At 38.7% G+C, this 25,671-nt stretch overlaps 1 protein-coding gene and 1 long non-coding RNA gene across 3 annotated transcripts in view; one reads left to right on the forward strand and one right to left on the reverse strand.

Moving 5' to 3' along the window:
• PPM1J (protein phosphatase, Mg2+/Mn2+ dependent 1J) lies at positions 1–24,190 on the forward strand. Of its 2 annotated transcripts, XR_015742787.1 has the most exons (11): positions 1–881; positions 6,002–6,125; positions 6,963–7,283; positions 9,018–9,130; positions 12,142–12,226; positions 15,981–16,099; positions 16,924–16,987; positions 17,940–18,047; positions 20,621–20,772; positions 22,157–22,872; positions 23,479–24,190. XR_015742787.1 is itself a non-coding variant. In XM_026713037.2 (10 exons), the coding sequence occupies exons 1-10, from the start codon at positions 535–537 to the stop codon at positions 22,302–22,304; spliced, it is 1,581 nt and encodes a 526-aa protein (XP_026568822.1). In that variant the 5' UTR covers positions 1–534; the 3' UTR covers positions 22,305–24,190. The 2 variants fall into 2 exon arrangements, 1 of the variants encoding a protein (XP_026568822.1); XM_026713037.2 differs by having other exon boundaries at positions 22,157–24,190.
• LOC148126080 (uncharacterized) overlaps positions 5,508–25,671 on the reverse strand; it is a 21,852-nt gene continuing 1,688 nt past the window's right edge. Inside the window, exons 3-5 of the long non-coding RNA XR_015742788.1 lie at positions 18,182–18,285; positions 8,035–8,103; positions 5,508–5,645 (exon numbers count right to left, since the gene is read on the reverse strand). This is a non-coding gene — a long non-coding RNA (uncharacterized LOC148126080). The remainder of the gene's footprint in view (positions 5,646–8,034; positions 8,104–18,181; positions 18,286–25,671) is intronic.

Consider the following 25,671-nt stretch of genomic DNA (forward strand, 5'->3'; position numbering starts at 1 on the left):
GGCCCAGCCAATCAGCTGGGACTCGGGAGGCAGAGAATAGATGGAGGCGGGGCCCAGTCAGAGGTGGTATTTGCCAGTTCTCCGAACTACGCAAAATTTCTGCTACCGGTTCTCCAGAACTGCTCGGAACCTGCTGAATCCCACATCTGAACCTGACCACTAGGCCTACAGGAAGCTTTCAAGACACTCCTCAGCAACGGGAGGCGAGCCCCCCTCCCCCAGGCATAACACAACGACTCCCCACGGAAAGGAGCGCCTCCGCGGTCCCTAAAGCGCTTCAGTGGGAAGAGAAACCTCCGGGGAGCTGGGGAGGAGGTTCCGAAGGCGCCTGAGGCTCGCGGTGCGTCGAAGAGGACGCGGTTGGGAGGAGGCTCTCGGAGATTCCCTGACGCGCCTGAGTTCAGCCCGAGCCCAGGAGGAGGAGGAGGAGGCGGGAGCAGAGCCCGCCAGCGCGTCTCCTTCTCTGGCCGCCCCGAGCCCGCGGCGCCCGGCGGCGGCTGCAGCAGCAGCAGCAGCAGCAGCAAGAGCGGCAGCATGTTGGGCAGAGTTCGCTCAGCGGTGGCGCAACTAGTCGGGGGTCTGGGAGGCGGAGGAAGCCCCCGCAGTCCGCAACACGCCTCGCCCGCTGCCAGCGCCTCAACCGCGTCGTCCCCGCCTATTCTGTCCGAGGCTGCCGGGCCCAGTGTTAACGCCGCCACCACCACCTCCGCTACCACCACGAGCAGCTCCTATCGCGAGGGGCCCCGCGGCAGCTTCTCGAGGCCGTCTTTTCTGCAGCTCACGCCAGAGGAGCTTCTGCTGGCCGACGACCACACTGGCAGAACCGTCCAGAGCCCCCGCGAGAGTCGCCGTCGCCTGCCCTGGAGCACCGGCTACGCCGAGTAGGCGACAAAGAGCGGGCGGCGGCGGAGGGAGGGAGCCCCTCAAGCGCCTTTGGCGGGCGGAGGGGGGGGGAGACCCTGCCTTCCCAGAGTGGAGGCGCAGGGGTGGAGGGCTTAGGCCCCGTGCAAGGAAAGCAGGTGACAAAACGGTGCCTCAGAGCATGCACAGAGTGCACTTAACAGTCTTAGCAGCGAGCCTGTTCTTAGTGTTTTTCGAATGAGAGTTAAGGAAAGATGGGGTGGGGACGGGGGAAAATAAGCGAGCGATTTAAGTCATGACCTGCTCCGGTTTGCCCGTTTCTGTGCGGCGGATCCCAAGACAATTTGTTTGCCCCGCGTGAATGGCCGAAGCCTAGTATAGGGGATTCGGAGGAGGTTTTAATTTTATGCCCGACATCGAGAGAGAGCCTGTAACTTTAACCTATGCTTTAAAGAGGGAAGATTTCGCTTCCCTCTTTAAATAGGGCTAGAAAGAGCAAAGTAACTGTGTGGGTGACGTTCGTTTTCCAGCCACTGCTTCGGGCCCGTTGGGTCACGATTCATTCATGCGGACCGCTCCGGAGCTGCTACAAGATTTATCTTTTAAGCAAGCTAGTAAATCGTTGGTCTCCGAGGGCAAGGGCCGAGTGTTAAACCGCGCCGTTAGGTGGATGAGCTCCTAAGGGTAGCCAGCCAATCGGATCTCCTCGTGCCCTTTTCTCACCTTACGCAGCTGAAGATGATGCAAGGGAATTTATTTGGGAAAATAATATGGAGAATCCAAATCGTTGGTTTCTTTCTACTGCTCGTTAAAGAAGAAGCGGCGATTACTACATCTACGTGCTGTCTCTATTGCATAATATATGCAGTTAAGTTAGCCGTGTTTTGTCCAATTTTCAGGATCGTTGGCAATACATATATGCATAACCATAAAGGGAGGATTGTACACTACATTGAAGAAAATGTAGTTGTGCTTGAAAGTATTCCAAACATAGCCACTGAGACGATCCACATTTGCTAGGAAGAATGCTGGTGCGGTCAGATGTAGGCTCCAAAAAATCCAGACAGATACATTAGATACAGAAAATGCTAACAGTCTGCTATTTATCTGGTAATGACACTTACAGTGTTACACCCTTAGGATATTCTTGCTGTTTTAAAGAGTTATCTTGGGTGAAAAATTAATATTGTAAACTACCCAGAGAGCTTCAGCAATTGGGTGTTTTTCTTTAAAAAAGACTCTTAGACTTTATAGTTTACCAATAGCCCAACTTTTTATAAAGCAGTGAGACAGCCAAAATGTAAACGTAGATTGCTTGAGTAAAAAATGGGTGAGACCAACACAGCTGAGTTTTCTGAGAGTGACTAGGTTTACACAACATACTAGGCCATAGTTTTTTGTTAATGGGTTGTTATGTTCTTTGAACCCACCAAAACTCAACTGGATTCTAGTGAGATATAATGCAATAAATAAATAAACCTGGTTAATTGGGTTTAGTTGCATAATTATGCAAACAGTGGTTTAGTGTGTTATGTATACTGTACGTAGCTAAGGTTTTCTTCTACACTGTATTCTTATTTCAAAATTCTCGTGGAATATGTTAAGAGAAAAAAATATTTTCTTGCAATACTTCCCTATTTCTGTCCTCCTTAGATCAATGTATGTGAACAAAATTTAAGCATCCCCTGGGGTATTATTGTTGAATTTTTTTAAAAAATAAACAGAGAAGGCATTTTTCTTCATTGTCACCTCCATCACAGATGTCTGCAGGATATGGTTTAAAAAAAAGGCACATTGGCAGTCATGACACACAGAAATGGTGGAGTTTCCATCGTCCAGTTGCTGCCACCATCTAAACTTTTGCCCATGCCCTCTGGACACACCTAACCTTCAATGTGGCCTTCTGTCTGTTCTGGTGGTTCCTGGGCCTGGCAGTTGGGAGCTAAGCTACAAACACGCAGAGGATCCAAAAATAGCAAGTTACTTTTTAAAAAATAGACATTCAAGGCAATTGCGTGCCTTGTGTGGGTGTCTGAAAATTTAATGTTTTATTGTGAGAAAGAGTCCTATTTTTTATCAGCTAATTTGTGAGCAAATGCTTCTTTTCTTGGCAGGGAAATTTGAGAAACTGTTATCTGGCTGGTAAAGACACAAAAGTCTTGCCAGGAAAATGGTGAACATGTGTACTTTAATCAAGGCTGCTGAATTCATATTGTGTACTGTTAGAAATATTGAGGTGACCATAAACAGATTTTTACTTTTTGTCTGTTTCTCCATTCATTTTACTTGCAAATGGTAATTGGCATTTTACTTGCAGTTTATTTAATATCTCATTTTTCTTACAACTTCATGCTGTGTGTGTGTCCTGACTTCAGCTTGCCTTTGTTTAATAGGATTGGCTGTCTTAGTTTTAAGAAGGTTACTACCAGTAAAACTCAACCCTGAGATAATAATATCAGTTCTAAATATAATTTCCTTGACCTAGGAGAATATCCACTTATCTGTTTTCCTGCTACTCCTGCAAGTTTTTTTGTTTGTATGTTAGCAGGTTTTCTCATTTCTTGTTTTTAACAGACTAATGAATAACAATAAACTGAAGTCTCTTTCCTCTTGAAGAATTTATTAACATAAACTGAGGTTATTATTGCTAAAATTGTAGATTTTTTTTTACCCAGTTTAATGCAATAATTTATACAGGAAAAAATCCTGTGCCATTGGCCAGATTGATGCAACAAGGCATAGTATGCTTTGTTTGAATTTTGGCAAAGAATGCTGCATAGAAGATGTTCAGGACCTGTTCCCAGAATGTGGAATACTATCATGGGTTTAAAGTACAAAGGCAGATTCTGATTGAATCTTAGAAAAAGCTTTCTATCTGTAAGAATGATTGGACGGTGAAAACGCGTGCATAGAGCAGGGGTCTGCAACCTTAAACACTCAAAGAGCCATTTGGACCTGTTTCCCACAGAAAAGAAAACACCGGGAGCCAATAATTTAACAATTGGTGTGACTGGGTGGGCATGACCGACTCGACATCACTCACTCCCACCCAGTTACCTCTCTGGAATATGGAGCGAATCTCCATCCCTGCCATCACCCTTACCTTCTCAGGCCTGGCGAGGAGTGACGGAGAGGGGAGGGGCCACCCAGTGGTGGGATCAGCCAACAGGGAGCTGCAGCAGAGGGCCAAAAGAGTCGCATGTGGCTCTAGAGCCACAGGTTGCAGACCCCTGGCCTAGAGAGATGATGGTCTCTCCTTGGATATGTCTGGATTCCTGTAGTGAGCAGGCAGTTGGGGTAGATGACCTAAATCAGTATTTCTCAATTTTAGCAACTTGAAGACTTGGGAATTCTGGGAGTTGAAGTCCCTATATGTTAAGGTTGTTGAGATTGACCTAAATCAGGGGTGTCAAAATCACAACAACACATTGTCACGTGATGTATCACAACTTTTCCCCCATTCACTAAAACAGGGCCAGTGGGTGACACATCCGGACCACAGTCTGCACGTTTGACACCCCTGACCTAAATGGTTACTTTCAACTCTGTAAGTCTTTGATTCCCAATCCAGTCACTGAGTTAAAAAGAACCTCTAGTTCTTCCTTTAGTGCAGTGGTCCCCAAACTTGGCAATTTTAAGAGTTGTGGACTTCAACTTCTGGAAGTTGAAGTCCACAAGTCTTAAAGTTGCCAAGTTTGGAGATCTCTGCTTTAGTGCCACCTCTACTGGAAACTATCAATGCTATTTGTAGCTTCAGTTTTACCACCTGAAAGAAGAATATATTTACTTGGCCAACTCACATGCAGAGATATTTCCACCAGGATATGGGTCATCATGCAGTGCTACATTTCCTTCGCAGCTTTCCTTGCAGAATTCATTGAGCTGATATTTCCCGTTATGTATCATCTGATCTTAGTTTGTTTTCATGTTGGTATTCACACTTTTCCTATCTTTGCCTATGTTTTGGAGGATTGCCTGCTTCATTTGGTTGCACACTAATTCTATAATCTATAAATCCACATTCCAAAGGCTTCTCTTATCCTGTTTGTGATTCAGCACCTACAAAAGAACTGGCAAGACATAACAGCATACAGTCTGCCAACAAAGTTCCAATCTTAAATCCTGACAGCAAGCTAGTTACTTATTTTTCAACAAGCTACTCTCACCTGTTCAGCCTTGCTCTTTATTTCCATACTATGATCCCATCTGTCACTCAGAATACATCCAAGGTATTTATAATATCTCGCCCTCTCAAGTTGTTTTGCTTGTATGGTAGATTGTTGAGGGATCTTCTTTTTACTTGATGCCCCCTGCAATTGACTGTAACTTGTAATAGTTACATTTTACCTTCTTAGTTTCTTAATCCTTTTTAAAAAATCTTTGGAAGCATATTGAAAGTTTTCCTATCATCCTGTGGGGGTGGGGAGAGGTGAGGAAGTGTCTGTTTGGAAATTCTCCTGAGTTCTATACCAATTGCGTCCATAATACCATATACTATTTGTGCCTTGCAAACTGTAGTGTTACAAATTCCTACCCGGACAATGTTTCCTGTTTTATGTTTCTACAACTTCCTGCTGCCAAGCTGTGTTTTGCAATGATGTGAAGTTGCAAAGCTGAAGAAAAACAAAGATAAAAGAAACTTATATGGGCAGAAAGTTTCAATTCATTTTGTCTGGCATTTTTGTGCTTGGGGATTTGCTGGCTTTGAGGTCCTTTATCAAGTTCTTTCATCAGAAATAAATGGTTGCCTCCAAGGGCTTGAACAACTCTTAAAACCAGGAGTTCTGTTTGGATAACAAAGAAGGCAGTGTGAGGTTAATAAGCTTGATGAAATAGCTTTAGAGCATCACTTCTCATGGTCCTATGCTGGTCAATCAGGTACCAGAAACCATTCATTGACTGAAGGTAAAATGAACCCACCTAGCTCAACAGGGCTGGTTTTTAGGTTAAAAAAAAACCCCTATGCCAGGTCCTTCCTCAAATTGCTTCTGTTTGCTAAAAACAGCAGCAATTGAATCATTTGTCCCCATTTATGGTCCTTCTTTGTGCAAGATGAATCTGAGATAGATCTGGCCAATCAAATCAAACCCCTATCCTTAAATTCACACTATGATGGTCTGTTTCTTTCTTTCCTGAACAGGGTGATAAATGCTGGTAAGAGTCAGCATAATGAGGATCAAGCCTGTTGTGAAGCCGTCTTTGTGGAAAAAAGAGACACCCTGAGAAATAACCCAGGCCACAAGGGAATCTCTGGAGAGTCAGAAGTGAGTGGTGAGCAACTGGTTGACCAGAGCTTCTTCCACTGCTGGGTTTCAATCCGTAATGGAGTTTGTTTGATTTTGGTTTACTGTGTTGAATGAACCCAATTTTTGCAACTGACAACTGATAGTTTTTGGCTTTGCAGTTAGAATGTAATTGACTGACCCAGATTGGATCCTGCAGAACGCAGTTTATAAATAAATCAGGGTATGGCTTCATAATGATTTTACTCAGCTAATAGTTTCAACCATAGTTAAATCATAGTCTACCACATTATGTGAACTTATTCTGGCTTGAGAGTGGAAGTTTGATTCCCAAATTAATAGCAATGGTCATACAAAATAGTTGTTGCTTCACAGATCTCACCTGAATTGGCAACCATTGCTTACTTGATAAAGGGGAATTGTGAAGCAGTGTGTTCCATAAACTTTCTCATTCACCATAGTCACAGGAATTATTGCAGCTGGACTTTAAAAGATCAGCTTTTTAAAAGGCCTTTAAAGCAGGCATAATAATGCCCGTGGTCTCTGTAGGCATTGGGTAAATAAGATACCTACTGCATTGCTCAGGGGCAAAAAATTCATCACCTTGCTACTTCATCATCTTTTCTGCCCTTTCCTCTCTCTTTGCAGTAAAATAAAGTCCAGGAATTAGGACATCCTTGAACTGATGGCAGTTTGGTTAAATTGATCGCTTGGCTGAGAAGGTGCTGAATGTTGCTTCAAACTGCAAAGCTTGCAGAATTTCACCATTGTGCAGTTTCATCAGTTTTACTTTTTTAAAATTTGAGTTTCCTTTCTTTTGGCATTACTTCAGGATAATTCTTCTCAATCTCTCTGCAGGGCAGCAAAGGTCTGTTCTTTTACTACTGGGGTTTGTTTGACGGACATGCGGGAAGTGGAGCTGCAATTATGGCATCCAAACTGCTTCATTTTCATATTCGTGACCAACTCCAAGATTTGGTGGATATCTTACAAGATTCCTCTGCTCCTCCAATTTGCCTGCAAAAGGGACCCAGCACAGTTCTCACAGAATCAAGCAAAACTTCTCTGGCAGAAGATGCAGAGGCCCCAAACAATGCCTTGCCACGCTTCCATATGGAAAAGGTGGTTTCCCGTGAAAGTTTAGTAGTGGGAGCCATTGAAAATGCATTCAAGCAGATGGTAAGTAAACAGAACAAAAATAGGTTGGAGAAAGCAGATTGCTTTTCTGTTCCAATAGAACAGAATAACATAATTGGAAGGGTCCTTGCAGGTCAGTTAGTCCAACCCCCCACCCAAGCAGGAGACCTTACACTATTTCTAGTACAACAGTACAGAATTACCATGGGCTCCAGCATGAGTCCAAAAGCTTGGAAGACTAAAACTCTGGTCATGGTAGCCTGCCCAGATTGGATCCTGGGCAGGCTACCAATTACAATCAATTTCCTGGCTTGGCACAGACTTTAGAATGTATGTAAGCTGTTACTATGCATGTGATTATCTTAGTTTGAGGAAGCACTTCCTTGTAATTGATGCCTGATTCTATATCAGAAGTGGAGTGAAATGGATATGTTGCATTCAGAGATAGGAGAGCCAGGGTAAACAAACAAACAAAATCTGCTTGACCTTGCAAGCAGGCAAAGGACCTTGTGTATGTTATTTATGATGTTGACTATCTCATAGATTTAAACTGGTGAAGGATATGCTAGATCTAATCCTCAGAATCAAATAAACTCAGTTAAACTAGTAACAGTTTTATATTAACATACACAGCCCCCATAGTCACTGGCATGGCATATAAATTGGAGATCAGGGATGTGTTCCAATCCCGCCTGGCTGTCTTCCACCCAGACTATGCATTCACTTCCTTTTGCAGTTAAGATGCTGACATGGTGACATATGATTATTTTTGGCTGACTAGGTATTTGCTTACCTAGTTATAGTTCCTGAGTAGAGCCTGTTCTGTTTTTCTGTAGCTCAGCTTGAGATCTTGTCTTTGAGGCTGCTCAGGGGAATAAAACACAGATAAAGGCACATTGTCAACATATAGCATTAATACTGTACCAGTTTAGTTGTTATGGCTTGCCCGAAGAATTGTGCAAACTGTAATTTAGTACAAGTACTGAAAGTGTTATTGGTGATTCCCCATCTTGTCATAAAATTATATAGCGAGATTTACTAGGGTAGGGTTTTTGTTTGTTTCCTCAGATATTTGAACTGTGCTTGCTAATTACCTTTCTTTTGATTAGCATTTTCTCCCTTCTTTCACATATTTCAGACCAGGTAAGTCTTAATAGACAAAAGATTAAGTTAGCAATTAATTTAGACCTTTGGCAAACAGACAGGGATAGTCACAGATTAACCACTACTCTAAAGGCATGAACCTGAAAAATACATTACAAATGATGGCAAAACATAGCCACCCATAATATGGGGTGTCCTCTTTATTTTAAGTCATTGTACATCTGTATGGAAGGAAAAAAAGGAATGTTGGAAATGTTGCTGCAGGAACAGTTCCTATTTTTAACTGTTTTGCATATCATTTTATTTTCCTGGAGGATTAATGGCTGCTTAATTGCCCACTATATTAACCATTTGCCCAATTTTGGAAATAATACAAAGCCATAATTGAAACTGTTTAATAAGCACAAAACAGGGCTACTGAGTGTGATTAAGGGCCTCTGCTCTAACAAAGAATGACCTTATTTGGGGTAAATGATTCAAGATAAATCAAATCCTGTTATAGCATAATGAAAACACAGCCTTTGTTTCAATATCATTTGTCCATTTAAGATCAACTTTTGATGTACGAAGCAAGAATTTATCAATGCATAAAGTTGTAATTGTACAATTTGAAGGTAATGCCTAAATGACTATCTTGTTTCTGCAACTGCTTTTGTTTTTCTGTCTTTTCAGGACTATCAAATTGAGCAAGAACGGGTAACTAGACAGGCAACAGGAGGCTGCTGTGCACTGACTGTGGTTTATCTTCTGGGGAAGTTTTATGTGGCCAATGCTGGTGATAGTAGGTAAGTGGGCTGGAGAATGTTTTGGCTCCCTGCCAAATTAGAACTGTCCAAAACATGTATCTGTTGAAAAAAAAAGACATTTTTAACTGCCAGGTAGCATTTAGTCAGAGTCCTTCTGCTTAAAGTCAATTATTTTTAAGGTTTTACCTGTAATTTGCACATAATTTTAACAACAGTTAAAATATTTGTCTTTCTTCTGTTCATTCACCATAAATACCACCACACCAGTCCTTAAGAGAGTGTATATTAGTGACAGGTATATAACTAATGAGAGCTGGTTTGGTGTAGTAGTTAAGGCATCAGGCTAGAAACTGAGAGACTAAGTTCTCAATTTGCCTTAGACATGAAGCCAGCTGGGTAACTTTGGGCCAGTCATTTCCTCTCAGCCTTAGAAAGGAGGCAGTGGTAACTAACTTCCAAAATATTTGTCAAGGGATTAATCCAAGAAGATATAGACAGATGTATGATGCTGTGTTGTTAGTAATGCTGTCCAGGATCAGAAGTTCAAATTTTGCTTTCAGGAAATGGTCTGACACTGTGATGTTGCTATAATGCTATAAAGCTAAACGGAACTAAGTCTGATCAATATGTGGATAAGAAACCATTAGGAATCTAATAGCTGCCTTGAATATTATATTTAAAAAGTGAGCTATGGATATAATAAATTAATAAAACTTGTGCTGAATAGAGGCCATCACTGTCAATAGTAAGAAAAGTTGGACAAAACTCAGAATCAAGGACTGTACCTCTTATCAACCAAAGAGTCAACTGACTGATGTTCAAAAGATAATGTGGTGGTATCAGTGATGGAGCTCGCTTAAGATCTGGGTATGACACAGTTGTGGATCCCAAGCAAATTAGACAGCAATGAATTTTAATTTATATTTTGTGATCTGAATATTAAGGTGGAAAAATTAAATATTGATAAATATAAATATGCTCTTGCAACATATCTTGAGGTAGATTGTAAACGTTGCAAGAGGGAAATTCAATTTTGAATTGTGATTATTCATTTGGAGTTACAAATTATATTAAAATTTGTATGCTTAGTTCTCCCCTGAGATAGGGGAGTCATTCTATTTCCCTTTCTATTGTTGGGACCCCTTTAAAAGTATTGATGATTAAAGAGTAATCATTATTTTAGTCTTTATTGTAGTTTCTGCCTTGATTCAGTGCCTATTGTTTTAATTGCTTTTAGTGATTCAGTCCTAAATGTAGGGTATCACCATATTTAGGTTCTCATCAAATAATAATTTAAGTGCTTGTTAAATAACTTTTACTGATTTAAAACATTTAGAATTTGTCAGTAAAATAAATTTTACTGGATTATTAATCAAAACGAAGCATTGATGCTAAGGATTAAGGATTCTGGAATACTTTTGGAATTAATTAATAGATGCTCAGTTTCCTCATTGAGTCTCCTATTTTGCACCCAAATTCATATCTTCTTCTGTGTGCCAAGATGATAACCCCCAGGTGTATTGTATACATTTCTATCTGGGGATGGTGGGGGTTACAAGTAAAGGATCATTTGGTAAAGGCTACAAATGTGGATAACAAGATAGAGAAAAATACACTGGTATTATTTCTCATTGTGGTAGTTGAAATGGGGAGAGCTTCTACTAATAGGAAGCAGTACATATACTTTTGACAAGTTATTTTTTCAAGATTTCAGTGAGATTAACTTTTTTATCAAGTCAGAATAATCAATTAGAATTTGTTTTAATGTTTGAATAACCCAAGCACTGTAAAATTCTGTAACAGGAATCATGTGAAGCCATAATTGTGTTTTTACTTGTTTTTGCTTAGTCATTATGTCTTGAGAGATAATTGCAGTTTGTAAAGAATGGTTTATAGATGAGCACAGGGCTTAGCGATCATTTTAGTGTCAGATTCATTACGTAATATTGCCAAAAGATGAAAATAAAACCCGTGTTTGTGTGTGTGTATGGATAATCCATATTTTACGTTATATTTTGATCAGAATATCCAAGCACTTGGGTTTGGATGATGTGACCCATTATTCTGGCCGTACTTTTCTTCTCATGATCCCCTACATCCTTTCAGCACCATTTCTGAACCCTAGTTTCTTAGACTGATTTTTCTCCTTTGTTTCCTTATCTGTCTGAACAAGGAACACCTTTCCTCTCAGAGCAGGTAACTAACATTGCTTAGTAATTTGGCTTAATTGTTACTGTGGAATATAAGGACATCTAAATATGTCTTTATGGCTGCTCCTTTTCATTATGCTATGTCAGTGTTCTTTCTCTGAATGTTCTTGAGTCACACTTAGGAATTGGCATTCACCCAATTGTTATGGAATGTTAAAGAAAAAGGCTATCTAGCATTTCCTTGACATTTTTAGTTTCTAAACTAGCATATTATACCAATATGAGCCAGAGCCTATGCTATGAGATTTATCTTCATGCTATGTGGGGAGAGTAATCTTTAATAACTATGTCTGAAGGTCCAATCCACCCATTTCCCCTTTTTCCTGCACAAGCATGTGACTACTAGAATGACATGTTTATATCTCCACTTATTCATGAACCTCATTGAAAGGACTTCAGCAAATCATTCAACTTGCTTATACAGTAGAGTGATTTGAGGCATACAATAAAATATTTTAATCTATTTTGGGTCTTTAGGATATGGCAGGGAAACTTTTAAAATCTCGAAATAAAATAGAGCGAAGCCCTAGCAAACGATTTCTTCAGGAAAAAGAAGGAAACTTTCATCAATAGATTTCTGGGCTTTCAGGTGTAACAACATTATCCTTTTCCATCAACAAGAAACAGACAAGGAAACCTTAGAGCATCTGGAAATGTAGATCCCTGGCCGTTACTTTCCCAGATTCCATGTCCTTCCCAGAGGTTCTCTCCATGTGGTAATGATGGTGCTTACCTAATGCTGCCTTTCTTTACCCTCTTGTGTATCTGCTGCTTGCACTTCCTCTGCCATCTCTTTCTCTCTCTTTCTCTCTAATGTCATCATTGCATGTTTCATTGCAGGGCCATTGTCATCCGTAATGGGGAAATCATTCCAATGTCCCGGGAGTTTACTCCAGAGACAGAGAGGCAAAGGCTACAGTTTTTAGTAAGGAAGAACTTTCTTTCTATCTGATATATATTTACTATATCACCACCAACAAGAACAACCTTGCCAGGTATATCCTTGAGAAACTAATTCTGTACAAACAGGATCATCAGAGTTTATAGTGGTTAACTGAAATAAGGTTTGCAGGGCAATAAATTCAAAACTTTTTTCTTTTGCTCATGGTTAATACATCTATGCTTTATGCAACATTATCTAGCATCTTTGAAGCTTAGGGAATTTTCAGTTTCCATCTGGAATATGATGTGGCTGGATTTATTGTAAATAGTAAAAAAAATACTCTCAATTACTATCAATTTGCATCTGGTATTTATTTTCCTTAATGAGCAGATGTTTAAGACCAGAGCTATGTTGTTACAACCTTATATCATATAAGGGTTGTAATGTATAATGTATAACGGGTGTCAAACACACAGCCCGTGGGCCAGATATGGCCCATGCAGGCCATGGCCACCCTGGTCCCACAAGGGCAAAAACAATCCTGATACATGATAGAGCCTACGATGCAATCGGGTTTGACCCCCCTGATGTATAAGAATTAGCAGCAACCACAGCAAACTTCAGTGAATTCAAAATAATGACATATACTCAATGATATCATCATGTAAAAGCTGCAATTAGGTACCTGAGTCTTATGCATAAGTTATGACCCAAGTGCATAAGTTTGTGGGATAAAGTTATGTGTGTATTTATTACTTTTGCTCCTCCTTGCTTCCCCATGGATGCCCATAATAAGATATTGTTGTGTGACATTTGATTGCAAAAAAAAAGCTAAGTTTTGAAATAGAATTCTAGAAACTCATGATTCTGCTGATCTCAGAATACTCTGAAGAAATAGTTGAGATATGGAAGCTGAATTGTAATTGTTATAAAGTGGTGTGTCTCAGCACTGGCAACTTTAAGATGTATGGACTTCAATTCCCAGAATTCCTCAGTCAGCTGAGAATTCTGGGAGTTGACTGACATCCATGCCTCTTACATTTGCCAATACTGAAAAAACACTTTTTCTAAAACACTGATTAATTGTATTACAATTGTTTAAAAAAATTAATTAATTAAAAAGGGAACATTAATCAGTCTTTTTTCTCCTATGTTGAAGATTCAGTTGAACCCTAGCACTTAAGAGAACAAATAAATATATGAAAAATAACACTTAAAACATATAATACCATCTCTACTAAATAGTGACACACCAGGACAATCTGAGCAATTTTGAAGATTTTACAGTAAACTGAAGATTGTACTACTTGTCTTGCTACTACAGTTAATATACGTGTAATATATTCATATACTATTATCTACCTTATTTCCATATTTCTAACTCTCTTAATGAGGGTATGACAGACAGAGATGAACTAAAAACAGTGTTTTTGAAATAATACATTTTTTAAAAAAATGCAATTAGGAGAAGTCTAAGCAGCATCTCTTATACAGAATAGTGTGATGGACATTTCCCCTGCAAATATATACATATTGCCCTGGAGGAAATCCTATTTACCTATAACATCAGGAAATTCCATTTCTGACATCACACAGGGAAAAAGGTTAAATTCTCCCTCCCAATTTTTACATTTCGATGGCACTCACAAAGGTAGCTGGTTTGATGTTAATGGTCAAGGGGAAAAATGGGGAAGCTCTGAGTTCTAATCCCACCTGAGTCACAAAGCCAGCTGTATGACCTTGAGCTACTCTCTCAGCCCTGGGAAGGAGGCAGTTGCAAACCACTTTCAAAATGTTGCCTGACTTGTCCAGGCAATAAAGGGGTCAACACTGACTTAAATTTGGAATTCATATTTATTCCAAATTTCTCGTTTGGCCAAAGTGCCCAGTGGAGTGAGTTCTTGCCTTTGTCAGAATAGTGATCTCCAAATTGCTTTAAACTCTGTTCAGTAAAAATAATGGCATGCTTTGCCTGCCTACATATAATTCATAAATACATTTAACAATGTAGAAAAGGAAAGGGTAGGCCCCAGAGGAAGATTCAAGAACTATCTAGGGTTCCTCTAGCTTGTCTACTGCAAACTACTACCCGTTCTCACTTTTCATAGTAGTGAAATGGAATGTTGATGCATGGCATTTTAAAACCTTGTGACTATATTTTCAAGAGAAAAACATCTTGGAGCGAATCTGAAAGTGAGAAGTGATAGAGGGCAGAGGTACTAATTGTAAGAAAAGCAGCCTAGTCATACACACACATTTCCTTTTCTCTCTAAGGAGAGTTTTTAGTTTTTTTTTAAAAGCCTGTCTGCATATAACAGTTATTGCCTTGTAGTTCAGTGAGATGGATTCATTCATGCACAACATTATACATGTACTTCCCGGGATGAAAGATAATTTACAGTCAAGCAAAAATCTATGAAGCGTGAACAGCCTTAAGGTGTTGTTGGCCCATATTTTGAGCCTTCAACTCTTATCTCTTTGGCAAAACACCAGACTGAATCTTATCTGCTGTTCTGTTCAAATGGCTTCCAAGAGCCTTGGAAAAGAGAAAAAAGTTTTGAATAAGGGATCCTCTTCAGCTGGCTGGGTAAAGATACTGAGCAGCAGGGAGCCCATCTTGCATTTTTGCCCTAGGCTAAAGCAGTTCACTTTCTGCCAAAATCCTTTATGGCTTAAATCATTTGTTGTGCCAGGCTGATAGTCTGTATTGCCTTATGAATGTGATCCAGGTTCTTGAAAAAGCAAAGCCTGTTGTAATTTTCAGCAGCAGTGTTTTTTGTAGCAGAAAACCAAAACCACACTGCCCTGCATTTCTTTTCCCAATGCCACACTCCTCAACTGCTACTCTTCTTAAGTGTATAAGGGAATTTTTTTAATGTGGCCTAGTTCTCCCTTTGCATTTTTTTTTTTTTTTTGGTCAGACTCATCAGGAGAGGTGGGGTAAAATTTGCCTCCTTAAAAGTTGTGTGTTTAGGATCTGATTGAGCCAATGTTTCCTAATCTTTCTCTCTTTTTTGGCTCTGGGCTCTATTCTTACCTGACTGTTGGATTTAATTACTTCTTTGGGGCCTTCCATTACTAGCCTAATTGCCTCTTTGGTGATATTGGCAGGAAAGGATGGAACCAGCTCTGAAGACTAGACCAATCTAGGAAATAGCTAGAGCAAGAGCAACTTCAAACCTGTCTTTGAATTGTAGGGATCTCTTTCATATAGGTAGCCAGTAGGTAGATAGATGTCCATGTAGAGATGATGCACATGATAGGGATATTCCCATAATTGGAATTTGTAGTAAAATGACAGCAGACTGAGCAGAGAAGGGGACCTGGATTACAGACCTGAAATCTTGTTGCCTTCAATGCCAAATATTTGTGTAAGCCACTCTTTCCTATAAAATGTGTCTTATTAGTTTCAATTTTTGTTTCTACTTTAGTCTGAAAATGGTCTGATGACCCATCTGAGCATGAGACAGATTCAGCTACTCATGCTTCAGCTTGTATTTAGATGAAGAATGAATGCTTTGATTTTCCATTTTCATCTAGACATGGACAATATATAGTAGTTCAGTACAAAAAGAAAAAAGATTGGGACATTAAGTAAATTTTAACATCTCAGTATTAAGAGAGTTGGATTGTCCCGGCCTTTACTATATTACTATATTGTTCCTTTCTGGGATTCTATTATTGAGTGCGGCCTTTATGAGGACTCTGGAATATGGAGCCAGCTTGGGTTTCTGTTACTTTGATGGAAAAGATCCAAAGATTTTCTCGACTTTGAGTTTTTTCTTTTCTCTCATAGGGTTATTTGAGGCCTGAATTACTGGGAAATGAGTTTACTTACTTTGAGTTTCCCCGAAGGATCCAACAGAAGGAAGTGGGAAAGAAGATGTTATATAGGGACCAAAATATGAACGGCTGGTAACTTTTCTTTTTATTTGAAATAAAGCATGCTGATTCTTAATATCAGTCATGATATTAAGATAATTTGTTTCTATCATCATAAGCCATTCGGATGTTCCACGCCCCTCCCCCCCTTGCTTCCTTTCTGTCATGAAACTAAGGTTAGATACAAAGGAAGACTTGGGGGGGTGGGGAGAGATTTAAATGTTTCATTAAGAAAACCGCAGGAGGAAAGAAGCATAAAAGTAGTCCTTGATTTATAATTGAGCCTGGAATTATGGTAATGTCATGGCAGTCATTAAGCAGGTCACCATGTGACCATGGCCGATTTTACAATCTTTTTTACAGCAGCTTGTTAAGTCAGTGCTATTTTCATTGAGTGCTGCCGTCATTAAACAAATCCATAATACCCAACGGACAGTTTTTGCTGGAAGTAAATGCCAGTAACTAGCAAAAGTCACCCAAAAATCATGGTCATGTGACCATGGACATTGCAAAGGGTTTCTATGTGCCCAAAATGCAATCATGTGACCATGGGGGGAGGCATTACATGTGATTTCTGGAACTTTGAAATAAGCTTGTAAGGTCTGGGGAAGTCCATCATAACTTTGAACAGTTGCTAATCAAGGACTATCTTTATATGTGTTTACATGGGCACATATTAGGGAAATTACATAAATGAAATACTGCTGACCTCAATCTTTTTTTCTAACTATGAATAGAAGAGATTCACCAGGACATTTTCTCCTTCAGCACTTGGTAGTTTTATAAATCTAACATATCTGAGGCGATGGTATTTTTCAGCATGACCTTATTTTGTACGTGTTTCCTTTTCAAACTAGGGCATATAAAAGGATAGAAGAAGATGACCTGAAGTTTCCACTTGTATATGGAGAGGGTAAAAAAGTAAGAGCTAAAACCAATGTGAGAGTTTTGGGGGAGCTATTCGTTTCCAGTGAATAGAGACAATTTAGGATTAAACAAGCATGAGGTGGAGGGAGGTTTGGTTGAGGGATAATAGAATTGGAACCAGATTATGCAAATCTTTATCACTTAAATAAGCGCCAGTTTTATGTTACAGTTTTAGAGTCAACAGCTTTTTTTTAAATGTGCTTAATGTTTTGATACCAAATACCCAATTTCCCCGAAAATAAGAGCCAACTGGAAAATAAGCGCTAGCATGATTTTTCAGGATGCTCGTAATATAAACCCATCCCCAAAAAGCCCCAGTTAAAATTGTCAGCCAGACGGATACATTTAGTACCATATTTCCCTGAAAATAAGACCTAAGTGGAAAATGAGCCGTAATGCCTCATTTGGAGCAAAAATTAATATAATACCTGGTCTTATTTTTGGGGAAACATGAATAGATGCATTTAGCATTTGGATTGTTTGCATTTTTTTATTTTATGAAGAAAAAAACAAGGGAAAATGAACAACTTAAAAATAAAAATATGAAGAAGAAAAATAAAAGGAAAGTATACATTTGAATACAAATACAATTTTGTCTTTAAGAAGTTAATATGAAACTTTAAATATCCATTTCTAATATTGTTTTTCAAAATGACTTTTATACAGCTGAAAGTAGTTGCTTAAGAAAAACATTTTTAATAAAGTAAATATTTGGTGACCCAATTTGAAAACATTTTTTCTTCTATTGTGATTCTTAATGCATTTTTCTGCTTTGATTTTTTTTAGATGGAGCAACTTTTCAGACTTTTAAATATTACTAATTCTGTGAAAAATATCTTGTCTTCCAATGTTTTGCACTGACAAATCTTGTTTCTAACAATGTAGAATTGAATAAATGTCTTCGTATTGCATCAAATGTTTACCGGCTACTTGTTTTTCTAATTAGGCTCGAATGATGGCAACTATTGGGGTAACTCGAGGCTTAGGAGACCACGATCTCAAAGTTTGCAACTCCAACATCCACATTAAACCTTTCTTATCTTGCACTCCAGAGGTGAGCACAACAAAACTAATGATCTGATCCTTGAGATATACTGGTAGTCCTCAATTTGCACCTATTCATTTAGTGACTGATTGAAGTTACAATGACAATGATAAAAAGGACTTGTGATAATTTTTCAGACTTACAACCATTGTAGGATCCTCACAGTCACATGTTCAATGTTCAGATGCTTGGCAACTCATGACAGGTGCAGTGTTCCTGAGGTCATGTGGTCACCTTTTACGATCTTCTGATAAGGCAAATCAATGGGGAAACCAGATTCAGTTAACAACCATGTTACTAACTTAATGTCAACTCATAAAACATTTTGTATACACGTTTTATAGTTGACAACAGAAAGAGGGGGGGGAGTTTCAAAGAGCAGACAGCAGAGTGAAATCAAAGGTACATTCCATTCATATTTTCTTCAAACACTGATTAGATGACTGAAGCTTCTGCCCCGCAAAAATCTAATTGGAGAGCATGATTGATGACTCTTGGCTATGGACGTTTTTCATTGGATGATACACCCAGAGGAGTAGGGGGGGAAGCAGGTTCATGGGTGACAGTAAATTACATATCTCAAGAGTTGGCTACGTCCAGGTTAGTGCTGAACATAGAATGATAACTTCAAATAAATCCTCTTTAGTTTTGGGAGTGTGGCTCGAGGCTCATGATTTAATTGGAGTAACTGTTGGAATCCTGACACTTAACAGCTATTATTCACTTAACAACTGTGGCAATAAAGATTGTGAAATGGAGCAAAAGTGTTTTGCTTAGCAAATGAAATTTTGGGCTCAATTGTGGTTGTAAGTCAAAAAGAAACCTGTTGCTTGTATGTATTTATACCTATGTGCTTGTGTGTCTGTGTGTCTGTGTGTGTGTGTGTGTGTGTGTAATTGGAGGTGGGCATGATTTGAAAATGATAGAACTTAACTAATGCAACTCCACACAAATATCACCTTCCACATTTGCATATTTCAGCCCCCAGACTTCTCAAATACGCAGGGACAAAAAAAATTAAAGCCTTAATTGTGGAAGAAATTTAAATGCTTCATAAATAGATAATCTGTCTGAAAACTTTGGTTGCCACCAAGTCTGGTGATACCATGACATGTAGACCCCTGGTTTGACAGACAGACCTAAAAAGGTTGCCCCTCCAACCTTAAAGATAAGCTTTAGCTTTATTTGTTTTAAGGAGAGTATATTGTAATATTTGTGTTTTCTTTCTGTTACAAAGTATATCACTTAATTGTTAATTACTTCAGGATTTCTTTTAATGGGAAGCAGTATAGAAATGTTGAAAATAAACACAGTTATACCTTGGTACTCAGCTGCTTGGAAACTCATTGAATTTGGTATTCAATGCATTAAATGAGAAAATTTTGTCTTCTTTGTTTGGTACTCAACATACAAGCTAGACATGTTGGTGTCAGATGCCTCATGATTCACTCCCCTTTCCGAAACAAAGGGTCATGCATTAGTTATGTGGTACCTCTTCCCCAGAGCATATCCCCTTTTGGTCTTATCTTAGCTTCTGTGGTCACTTTGTATATTTTTGAACTGTTCTTCTCATCAGTACAAATAAAGTGATTTTTTTTATTTTATTTAATCTGTATTTATTAATTTTTAGATTTATTTCTCATGTAAAGTAATATACAACCAGGGGTGGGCTTCAAAATTTTTAGCAAAGGGTTCTCTGCCCAGTTGCTGGGTGGGTGTGGCCATGGTGGGCATGGTCTAGTCGGCCTCCTGCACCATGGAGGGGTGAGGCATTTTTACCCTTCTCAGGCTCTGGAAGCTTTCCTCAAGCCTTCAGGAGGGAGAAAATGGCCTCCCTGGGCTCCAGAGATTCTCTGGAAGCCGGAAATAGGCCCATTTCCGGCCTTCCTGAACTTTCGGGAGACCCAGTTTTTGCCCTCCCTGAGCCTCTGCACATGCCCTTAAGTTACCTGCATCTAAAACAGGCCGCATGGGTACTCCTGGGAAGGGTGGGGCAGGGTAGGTGGGGCCAGCCAGGAGTGGGATTTGGGGGTTCTCCGAACTGCACAGAATCCTGGCTAGCTGTCCCAAATCCCTGCGAACCCCCAGCAGCCAACCTCTGTATACAACCCTTTGTTTTTACATATTGCCTTAAAAGTGCACATTGTCTTTGGTTTGGGAACACATTAAATGTATTTACACTATTCCTTATGGAAAAATTTGTCATCATTTTTGGTGCTTATTGCACCTCCTGGAATCTATTAACAAGGAGTATTGGGGTACCACTGTAAATACATTTTATGCAGTATGCATAGGGGAATCAATATTCCATTAAGAATCTTCAAACAAAGATATACTTAAAATGTCTTTTTTCCCTTTTTTATTAATCAGCCAATAAGGCTGGGCAAATTTGTTTCATTTTCTCCAAATTTTCAAGTGCTTTCTTCCCATTTATGCTTTTGGCAAGTTCAAACCTCTGGGAATTCCTACCATTTTTGATTGGCAGGTTCATAATGAGAGTGATCTCTTAGGTATCTCTCTTTTTTTTTTTTTTGCAATGCAAATTCCTAGCAACAAAATTGTATCTTTGTGTTTATCCGCAGGTGCACATTTATGATCTCACACAGTATGAGCACTGCCCTGATGATGTGCTAGTGCTGGGCACTGATGGCCTCTGGGATGTCACTAGTGATCAAGAAGTGGCCACTGCGGTCACTGATGTATTGATGGGCTATGAACCCAATGATCCTTGCAGGTAAGTAGAGCTGAACGTTCTTACTTTCAAGTGTTGGGGATGACACTATTTATTGGGTAGAACAGTCCTTTCTGAAACACTTACTGTCAGTCCCAGTCTCATGTCGAGACCGTGTTCAATTAAGCTTATGAAACTTGGACAAAATTACATTTTGTATGTAAGTAGAACACTGACTGAAAACTGGGAGGGAGAGAGGGCTTCTGAAGTCTGCAACATTCAACAGGGGAGAAATTTTCCCTTAATATAAGCAGTCTTTACTTATGATCAGTCACTTAGCAACAGTTTGAAGTTATGATGGACCCCACAAAAGCTACTTACAACCTGATTTTGAAGTTATAGTGGCCACACATGTATATACACGCACATACATACATACACACACACAACAGTAACGTGACTGTATTTTGGGTGTTTGGCAACTGGCTCACCTTTACATTCATTTCCATCATCCATGGTCACATGACCACAATTTTCAATATTTTTAATGGTTTCTAGTATTTACTTCCAATTTCGGTTTAAAAATAGCATTAGATAAAATGCATTCACTTAACAACCATATCATTCACTTAAAACTGCCACAAAAAGTGTAAACTTGGGTCAGTCATGTGTCAACCAGCTTAATGTCCACAATGACTTATGACTGTAATTCCAGGCTTAATTACATTCATAAGTTGAGGATTTCTTGCAGTCAAAATTCTACTCAGTTCTATTTTCAAGGTTAGTCAGATGCTTAGGATCTCGTGGATATAATTGTACCTTTTTGGAAACGCATTTTTTAGATGAAAAATAGGCAGATTTTTCTCCTAGTCTTCTACTCATGATGGCAACTTTTCCATCTAGAAGTTTCTTTCCAACTTTTCATATATAAACAGGCTTTTTCAAATATGGAATGGAAACCTTTATTTTTTAATTATTTATTTGCTTAGAAGTCTTTAATTCTTTCTGTAAAAGTACATATGTAATTCACTGGTTGCTTTTAATAGCTCACATTTTTGCCAACCTATGCTATACATAAGGTTCCTTCTATTGTCACCTTGCCATGTCATTCGCTGAAATGAATGAAGTATCTTGTTTCATGATATTATAGAGATTTGGACTCGGATGTCCCTGAATGAAGGACAAATAGTTCAATCCATTTTACTGTAGTGTATCTGACTATTTCTGTATTTTCTAACAGCTTTTCTGGTTGAATCTACCACCAACATATATTAAAATTGCAAGAGGATAACTTTAAGTCATTCTCTCCCCCTCCTTCACAATCTAGCAATTAAAATGATGTGGTGATTACAATGCACCTATGAATATTAACTTCATAATAATATATCATGTTAGATTTCTTGCCGTTTTCATGTGAATAGTAATTACAGGATTTATTTTCTTCCAGATATACCATGGCAGCCCAGGAATTGGTAATGAGATCCAGAGGAGTTCTGAAGGACCGTGGTTGGAGGCTGGCCAATGACAAACTAGGCTCTGGAGATGATATCTCTGTTTTTGTTATCCCTCTAGGTGGTCCAGGAAACTATTCCTGAACCTTGAGCCTCCAGGATAGAGTTCTTGATTCAAAACTATACAAAATGTAACTTAACTGAAGATTGTAGATTCCCTTGCTGTTGAAATATTTTGTTCCTCAAGTCTTCAGAAGTGGATTAGAAAACCCAATCATAAAGACCGCAGTTTCCATCCAGTTCTCAACTTTTTCAAGCAAGTGAGAGCCATGACCCATAGCCGAAATCAAAGCCTTTCAGGAATTACTTCCATAAGGTCTTGACGTGCTGTGGAAATCCTTAATTCTCAGGGCTGTGTGGAGTCTGGGGTGTGGTGCCAGGGAAAGAAAACTGACTGTGGTTTCCACCAGCATGGAAATGCTCTTCATACTGATTGTTAGTCCTGGAGTTATCCTTGATCCGTTACAGTACTGAATCATTTGTAAATATTTTTCCTTTTTGTTTCCCCCATGATTATAAAGGGACAGCTCAAGATGCCAAGGACCACCTCATTCTGATTCACAATGGCAACTGTGCCAATGGCCACTGTGTCTAGAAAATGCTATCTTACTTGGCAATTAATCATATGTGAATTGTTAAAAAATAATGTCAAGTAAGTGTTGTTGACTGGTTGTTAGTTATTTCTTGGATTTCTCCTAGGCAGGATATGCAGTTTTTCCCTCTGAACGTTGAATTTCAGGCTGAATGCTAAATAAGCACTCATTTTAAAAGTATCACTTATTTTGCGGGGATTTTTCTGTATCATGTTTAATACTGTACATCGTTTAACAAAATTTGCTAATTTTATAGGAGTCCCTCCTCTGAATGGCAGTGGATGGGTACAACTGATTTCTATCATAGAAAATATTGTGAAGAAAATCTTATCTTGTATTGCTTTCTCCACAAAGTGGTGGAACATATGGTGATCTAAGTCAACAACTGAGCCTTAAATAACAATATAGAGAAATCTTCTGCAGGATAGGGGATTGCAAATATGTATCTAAGCGCATCTAGAGAAGTTAACGTTGTAGAAGAGATTTTATTTCTAGTCACCTGTGCTCTTTTATGAAAGAGTCAAAAATTTCTGCATGAAAGATCTACCTCTATAGCCCAGAGCCCCGAGTTCTTGGCTTAATGAATAAAACATATTATGTACTGATTTAAAACTGTCTGGCAATGGTAGCTACACTTTATAACTTGGTAACTATTTCATTTAAAGGGACCTAGCAACTCACAATCTGCAGTTTACAATACAATTGTAAGGAATTGAGTGATAAGACACAACAAAGGGAGGACTGAAGACTTATCATATTTATTAAAAACTTTGATGGATCACCTCTAATTCATGAAAGGTATATGCAATGACAAACTTGTGCACCTTTAGAAAACTCAATTTTCCATTTACTGCAAAAATAATAACAACAACATGGCTACCTATCCAGAAATGAGTGTTTTTTTTTCTTTCCTTCCCTCTCCTTTCCTTATCCTTTATCTTATTTATTTTTAAAAATAAGTTATTAGGCATTAAAGTAAATATTTCCACTCTTATTTATAGTCTGTGTTTTAAAATATTTCATTTGGACCATATTTTTTCCATTTTTGCTAGGGAATAAGATCCACTGAATTATTTGGATCTTCTATGTAAACATTGACATTTCCCCTGTAAAGACTGAGCACGAAAGCTTTGATTTATTTGTTAACAATGTGAAGTTTTAATTTCTGATGACAGATTGAAAGACTGAAAGGCTGTGGGTATTCATTGGCATAAAGTAAAAACTAAGAAATAATCTTAAGAAATAAGATTAAGAAATAATCAAAAGCACTTCAGTATTGATTTCTCTTTTTCTTTTGACCTGCTATGACTTTATGGTGATTGATGTGAATCATGTCGCTTGTGAAAGATGAAATAAAGAGAGTGCACCTCTTGGGAAGCACAGGGATATAATCAGAAGATTAGAGCATCTAGATTCCTCTTAAATACTTTGAGTCATAGTTGTGGCATAGTGAAGGCTACATCCAAATGTACCCACACTGATAGTAGACTTCAAGTGTTAATTCTAAGTCCAATGTCAGAATTCACACTCTGGGAAGTCAAAGCTATGCTTGCTGGCTGTATCCCCAGAGTACTGAGTCTATTGCAAGGGTGGATTTACGTGCATTCAAGCAAATGCAAGGGAAGCTTTTATCACATGCAAGTGAATAAAAAGTTAAATTCCAGTTCAGATTTGGCACTTGGGCTCAGATTCACATAACCTGGTAATTTGTCATTAATCTGTACCCAATCTGTGATCTTATCATAGCAGTCTGGATCATAAACTAACCAGATGAACCATGTTCATACCACATGCTAGATAAAATGTGATTTTAGTTTTTAGTTCAGTGTGGCTTTCGAATTACACTGGGTGAATATACCTTCAAAAGTTTTAGCCCGCTTCCTCAACAAGCTAAGCCTCCCTGACTATTCTTTCGAACACTTGATAGTTTGTATGTCACATTAAAAAAAAAACCCTAGTTATGTTATGGCTAGGACAGAATTGGGAATACTGTAGGGACCACTTTACAATGAAAATAAAAGTTAAGTGAAAACCTGATTTAAAAAAAAACAATGTTTACGAGACTGCACTGAACAAATACAATGAGAGTTGGGTCACTGGTCCTTGAATGAACAATCATGGGTTTGTTGTGAGTTGCCTGAAAAGTGTCTCTTTTCACTATGTGCTTTTAAAGTGAGTCATAACTTCAGTGAATCCCAATTGTATGAATATGTAAAATACCTTAATCTTATTAGCCTATTAGCAGTTAATTATTAAATATGAAGATTATTAAAAAATTCTTGTTCACTATCTTAAACGTTTATACCACCTCCTCTGCTTTTACTGAATTTCTTTATTCAATTTCTTATCTAGAAATTTCATTAAAAAGTTGAATACTCTTAGTTCACAAGAGCAATCTTTGACATTCATAGCTGGGGGGAAAAACACTCTGGGAATTGGAAATGGCCAATAGAGGGCAGCAGTGTTACTTGGTTGCATTGCTATTGGCCTGTACTGGCTTCCCAAGATTAATTCTGTGAATTCTCTCACATTTCAGCCTTGGTGAAAAAGTTCTCCAGTTTATATGAAATTCTGCTACTCCCTCTTCAGAGCTAGGGATCACTCTAAAACTCCTTTTTAGTTGCTGCATAACATTCTTCTGGCATGTGTAAATTAGGAGTACTGTATTTTTTCTGTACAGGAGAAATTGATAAGGAAGAAAAGTGAAAACAATGTGATGAATCACAAACTGGCTAGCTACTTTTTGCCTGTTGTATTATATTAATAAAATTAGTGGTTCAGTGTGTAATACAAATCCAGAAAATGTGGTTAATAGATTAAAGCTTTGTCGAGCAGAGCTTATTACCAGACCACCTGTG

The sequence above is a fragment of the Pseudonaja textilis genome, chromosome 3 (genome assembly GCF_049901715.1).
Source record: "Pseudonaja textilis isolate UNSWEBS1 chromosome 3, rPseTex1.2, whole genome shotgun sequence".
Taxonomy (NCBI): domain Eukaryota; kingdom Metazoa; phylum Chordata; class Lepidosauria; order Squamata; family Elapidae; genus Pseudonaja; species Pseudonaja textilis.

Bases quoted from the DNA above. Each gene is read 5' to 3' on its own strand.
- PPM1J (XM_026713037.2), top strand. From the start codon at position 535: ATGTTGGGCAGAGTTCGCTCAGCGGTGGCGCAACTAGTCGGGGGTCTG. The intron at 7,284-9,017 runs GTAAGTAAACAG...CTGTCTTTTCAG, and splicing joins AAAATGCATTCAAGCAGATG to GACTATCAAATTGAGCAAGA. The intron at 16,100-16,923 runs GTAACTTTTCTT...TTTTCAAACTAG, and splicing joins GACCAAAATATGAACGGCTG to GGCATATAAAAGGATAGAAG.